The sequence below is a fragment of the Petaurus breviceps genome, unplaced genomic scaffold, assembly GCF_028583685.1.
Source record: "Petaurus breviceps papuanus isolate PSGF00001 unplaced genomic scaffold, PetGlider_PUasm1.0 76, whole genome shotgun sequence".
In the NCBI taxonomy this organism is placed as follows: domain Eukaryota; kingdom Metazoa; phylum Chordata; class Mammalia; order Diprotodontia; family Petauridae; genus Petaurus; species Petaurus breviceps.
The window spans coordinates 6,200,133-6,206,132 of NW_027186473.1; the positions used below are offsets into that span (position 1 = coordinate 6,200,133).

Consider the following 6,000-nt stretch of genomic DNA (forward strand, 5'->3'; position numbering starts at 1 on the left):
ATTTGAGCCGAGATTTGATCTCCAGGTCATCCCGACACTGGAGCCAGTGCTCTTACTCGCTGAGCCACCTGGCCGCCCCAAGCATGGGACATTTTCAACAACTCTCGCTTAGTCTGTGATAATGGCATCTTCCCATGGAGTTTGGGAATTCTTTTCTATATTTTAGTTCTGAAAAAAAACCTTTCCCCAAATCCCTTTAATAGACTTGAAGTTTTGCCCCATTATCCCATCCAGCTCTTTTCTTTGGATCCCTATCTCCCTTTATACCAAGTGAAGAGTTGTGGAAGGACTCCTGGCCCAGGACTCTTGCCAAGCAAGACAAAAGACTGAAAGGACCAATAGGCAATTTCACAGGGAGAAATATCAGCACTTATAAATTATCACATCAGAGAAACCCGCCATAAAGGTGCTTCTCCTTTTTTTTTTTTTTTAACAAATCACTTCTCTCTTGTGAGGGGTCACAATCTGTTATTCCTTTTCCCTACCCTAGAGGTAGATATAGAAATAGATGCCTTGACAGAAAGGCAATATCCACTGAGCAGTTATTCTGTGAGTTACTGTGCTAAGCACTAGGGATAAATATGTAATCAAGACATTCCCTATGTTCAAGGAGTTTATATTCTAATAGAATAGAAGATAATAAGTAGGAGCATGTGGGAATGTGGGAAAAAGAGACCTTTGTCTGAGTAAGAGAAATGGCAAGGGGCCTGCAACAAGTGGTACAGAGGGCCAGGCATTGGTCAGATGAGAGAAAAAAAAAGCTTACCTATCTCATCCAGAGGACTCAGAAATAGAGGCTAAAACTTCAGTGAGGTGAAGCTGGATCAAAGAACAGAGGCATAGTGGACAGACAGAAAGAACTATTTTTTTTTTACCAGTTTCTCTGTCATTCTAATATTTTCTTGCTTTGCTTAATATTCCAGGTAAATTCCTTGTACTCAATCTATACTTCAAAATTTAACAATTAACATTTCCCACATATCCTCCCTGATACTTAAACCACTTTAACTATGTTTTAAAATAATGAGAACCATTTGTAGTTATGAAAACATTTTAGTTATATTATTTTTGTCTCAAATATTACTTTTTAGAACTGCTTATAAAGACTTGACTATAATTATAACTACTGAATATGAAAAACTTCAATTTATTAATTTAAGCCTATCAAACTAAAGGATGATAATTAACCAACACTTTTTTTTTTCATCTTCACTACTCCTTCATATAAAGTGGTATAGTTCTGTTCTCCACCTTATGCCCTGTTTCTGTCTTTTGCTGCTCTGGTCAGTCCTACAATCAAGTCTAGCTATTTAAATTAGTAACCACATCCCTTTTCCAAAATCTGCTAAAGCATTAGCTTTCACACTTGGTAATATTTATTTTTTTATTTTTATTCTTATTCTAATTATTTGCTGTTAGTCTTTCCTATTTCCTCTTACAGACTTTGAGTGACTGTCACTAAGAAGATAAGGTCTAGAAAAGCAAATTCATGATCATTGACTTGATCAACCTAAAAGTGCAGTTCATACCAGAAGTTCTCAGTGTATGTTTACCTATTCTATTTTTTTCTTCTTGACCTGAAGAGACAAACCCAATTTCTTCTGAGGTTTATTTTATTTCTATTATAGTATAAAAACATGTAGATTTGAGTAAGGAAATATGTTCATTCAATAAACATAATTTGGCTATTTTTTATGAAATATAATCAGTAAACATCTCAGTTATTATCAATTCAACTTGTCAGGAACCATAAATATCAGTTTATTCCTGTCCCTTTCCCAATAATAGTAATGATAAAATCTATTCAAATACTAAACTTGAAAATAAAGGAACATATTTTAATATTTTCATTCTGGCTATAGGATAGCAGATATAAAGTTTTCTTTCATCCACTTATATGAAGATCTAAAATCCTTTCCTCCCCCCATTTTGAACCTTTCCTTACCCTAGGGTAATGTCAAAATAAGTGTTACTATGGACTGCTAGAGCTGAGCATGTTTATATTTTTTTAATAGCTCCTTCAATATGTCCTCCAAAAGCTTCTTAAATGCTCTTCCAATGTGAAAGACCTGGCATCAACAAAAAGTTGTTGAACCTACATTAAAATTTGATGAATTGAAACATAAAAGAAACAAACATGTTATTGCCAAGAAATAATAGATCCTTGATATAGATGGTGAAAACAGAATGCAGAAAACAAGTTGATTCATCTTAATTCCAACTATTAGAAAAGAAAAAAGCAGGGCAATGTTTCATAATTCAACAATATAAAAATCAATACACTCCTCCTCTATCTTCTTAAGAGATAGCAATGAAGGAAGCAATAGTTCTTATCAGATATAGGGAACAATGGCTTTTTGGTCCTTGAATCCAAAAATAGTTCCCTTTTAAAGTAAAATCGGTGCTTATGAATAGAACTTTGATGAACAGGCCTGTTTGTGGGTGCTTTGGGAAAGTTTTCCCAAAGCAAGAATAAGGCAAGGGTGTGTGTGTTTGTGTGTGTGGGGGGGGAGTTGGGTGGAGTGCCTACATGTATATATTTGTGTTCAGCACTGAATTTTGTCTACAGTGAAACATTTAAGGAACAATGAGACTAAATCTGCCCAAGCAAAGTAAAATGAACTATTCAGGCTATTATCCATAAAATTGGGGTCAAGAGAACTGTTATCAGGGTATGAGTATCTTTTTGGATGGAATTATATATTGAGACTGTCAACATTTTCTCAATGTACTAAAAAAAAATCCCAGTCTACTTTCCCTGTATTTAGACCTAACCTCAGTGTGTTCCCTCTTTAAAGGTTTATTTATAAGTCCAATTAGCTAATTAAGAATTTCTCACCAGGAAAATGAGTTCACATTTCCACCGAGTCAAGTTTAATTTGGTCAGTGTTTCACAAATCAAGTCCTTTGCCTCTAAAAAACTTGCATATGATATTGGATACAACAGCATACACTGGGAATATATATATATATATATATATATATATATATATATATATATGGCAAAGTCAAAGCAATTTTATTTAAAAAGAAGTATTCATTTAAGGGTAAACTCTATGTTTTGCCTTTGCTATGAATTAAAAGTTTTATCTGCTTGATATTATGAAGAATACATTGAATGGAAGGCCAATGCTTGTGACAATTGAGCATTCAGATTGATCTTTGGGTATGATTTTTCTCCATACTTCTACTATTCTTGGTACCTAATGAATAGTATCAACTTGAATATCTGGATTGGTATCATTGCTCTTTAACTCCTCCTGAATATCTCCATAATTCATCAAACACCTTTTTTTTTTTAAAGTGAGCTCTAAGAGATGAGACTTTTATCTGAAAAATATTTAATCTATACTATTTCTGAGTTTAGGTAGCAGCACGCTTAATCTAGATAATAAGTTCAAATCAGAACAATCTAATAAGGATAGAGATAAAATCATTTTGACATTATTTGATTTCTTATGAGGAAAAAAAATTGCATGTGTGTTATGTGTTTTGAAAGACAACAATTTGTCCTGTTAAGATGCCCAAATCACTGACCAATATTTCATTTTAGCAATGATGAAAGTGCAATGTGTAAGAGTATGCTTTCCACTGCAGGCTGGTCATAGTCTTGGGTAAAATGGACACTTATTAAAAGCCTAAATTGTATGATATTTAAAAAATTATTTAAAATCTTGACAGGAAACATTCACTTTATTCACAGCTGTTTTTTTAAGCCATCCAATAGAAATATGTTTTCATTTTACTGCTTCCAAAATGACATGAGAGTTTCACTAAAAGGAACTGTTTTCATCATGGAAAAGGAAGAGTAGGAAGTGGTATGTATATAATGCATGTATTCTTTTATTGATTGATTATACACTCTAGTACACCATGAAAAATAACTAAAATACTTTTTTTTCAATTGCAGGATGATCATATAATTATAAAATTACTTTTAAAATGGACTCTATCAATTGATTTGAAAAATTCCTCTAGCAACTGATGCAATAAGGCACATACAACTACTGACCGACCTTAATCATTCCTTGCTTTTTGACCAACAAGAAATGTCCCCCCCCCCAGAGTTTAAATAAGCTAGACTAAACAACCCCCTACAATCTTGGTATCACAGACAACAAGATGAAGTTATAAGAATAATTGAAATAAAAGAAAGGAGAAAGGGAGGGTAAGTAGGTAGAGGAGCAGTACTCAAATGAATAATAAAAGTGTAACAGGTCTCTGCAAAAAAAAAAAAATAAAATAAACAAACAACTTTTCATAATCAAGGATCATTAAAGAAATTTTGATATCATCAATGAGTATCCAGAAACTATACCAACGGATATTTACTTTCAGAGGTAACTTGATACATTATAAGAAGTCTAGGTAGCACTTTCTTTAAAAAGTAAAATGATTAGGCTGAGAAATAGACTAAGTAAAACTCTTAAGTAATTTGATCTAATTAGAACATCCAAAGATGCAAACGTGTGACACGTTTGCCCATGAAACGCTCATCACTGAACCCAGAATGGTCAATCAAAGCCATGAAAAAAGGGGGATAGACTAAGATTTCTCCCACTTGTACTCACCAAGTCCCCAAACGCAGTATCAGCAACAGGAGCAGCAGCCTCACCCCACCGCAGTGACTCCATAGGAATAAAGGAAAAAGAAAAGGACTTTTCCAAGAATCCATTGAGTTTGCTTTTCTTGTTCTGAGGGGGCTAGTTTAAACCTCCAAACAGAATACTTATTCTGCCATCTCAGCAGTACCCTGGTGAGAAAGGGAGAGTGTGAGGACTGAAAAACGCCCCCCAAACAGGTAGCATCAGATGCTTGAGAGGACTGGAGCCAGCGTGGCCAATAAGATCAGCAAAATCTTGGCATACATTAGCTTAAAAAGTGTGGGGCGAATCAGCGGCTCCGAGGGGTGGGGCTTCGTTTACTAGAAAGGGAGACCAGTCTGGGTGTCTGGAATAGATTGGGTCTTAAGGGAAAGAAAAACAAAACCTCTTCTGGTTCAGAGCTAGAGAGTTGGTTGGGGTTCGATCAATATCCCTATCCTAGAGAGAGATGGCGCACTCCCCCCACCCCCTGTCATCAACCTTTCCACTGGCTCCGTTTCCCCAGACAGGCACGCTCGACTTCAGGGCTGATTGATTTTCTTCCCCAACTCATCTTGGATTCAGAATTTCTCTTCAGGATGAAACCCATGTGATCTCGCTGGCCAGAGGAAGGCCTAGCCGGTCTTAACCTTCCCCAGACACTTCTGAATAACTAGGCCACCTGGGCGCACCTTGGGGAGGTTGGTATGCAACCTGTGCTGATTAGCTTTTGTAGCTGTCACGCTAATGCCTATAAAGGGAGAGGACCTGCAGTCACCATCCTCCAGAGAAGGATCCCAGTGACACCAGGCTCCAGGCATGAAAGGGTCTTAAAAAAAATGGTAAAAATTCTCTCTTCTCCTGAAGCAGCAGCCAAACGCCGCTGCTCATCCCTTCCCTCCCGCCCACCCTCTTAGCTCCTGGTCTGCGTCCCTATCCACCGACAGTAATAGTGCCGGCTCTCAACCCCTCAAGCTTCTTTTCTTTTTCATTTTTTTTTTAAACTGGTGTGGCTGATACCTAACTTCAGATGCACAGACTGAGTTTTGTTTGCAGCCGAGCCCTAGGTTGCCATGAGAACGAGAAAGCCTTGTGGTAGCAGCTGGAACAACTGTATGGGTTGAGACTGACTGTGGTTGGTGCTCGCGTTTACTGGCGTTCTCTCTGCGCCTATGCTTTTTCTCAGATCCTCACATCCAAGCATCTCTGCACGGGGCCACAATGGCTGTCTGTCTCATTAATCATTCCACAAGCACCTGGAATTGGCCCTGTCCCTGACTGAATCGCATTCATTAACTGGGCTCAGCTAGATTATGGAAGTCAGGAGTCTCAGTGGTTGTGTGTAAGAGATAAGGTGACTGTTTCCATTCCACATTGGGAAGTACCTCCTCCCCCCACCCCCCCCCAAACGAAGGGG

At 37.2% G+C, this 6,000-nt stretch overlaps 1 protein-coding gene across 1 annotated transcript in view; it reads right to left on the minus strand.

Moving 5' to 3' along the window:
• GABRG1 (gamma-aminobutyric acid type A receptor subunit gamma1) overlaps positions 1–4,813 on the minus strand; it is a 99,023-nt gene extending 94,210 nt beyond the window's left edge. Inside the window, exon 1 of the mRNA XM_069105088.1 lies at positions 4,572–4,813. Within this exon, the coding sequence (XP_068961189.1) occupies positions 4,572–4,675 (104 nt within the window). The 5' untranslated portion in view covers positions 4,676–4,813. The remainder of the gene's footprint in view (positions 1–4,571) is intronic.
• Between the last annotated feature and the right edge of the window lie 1,187 nt (positions 4,814–6,000).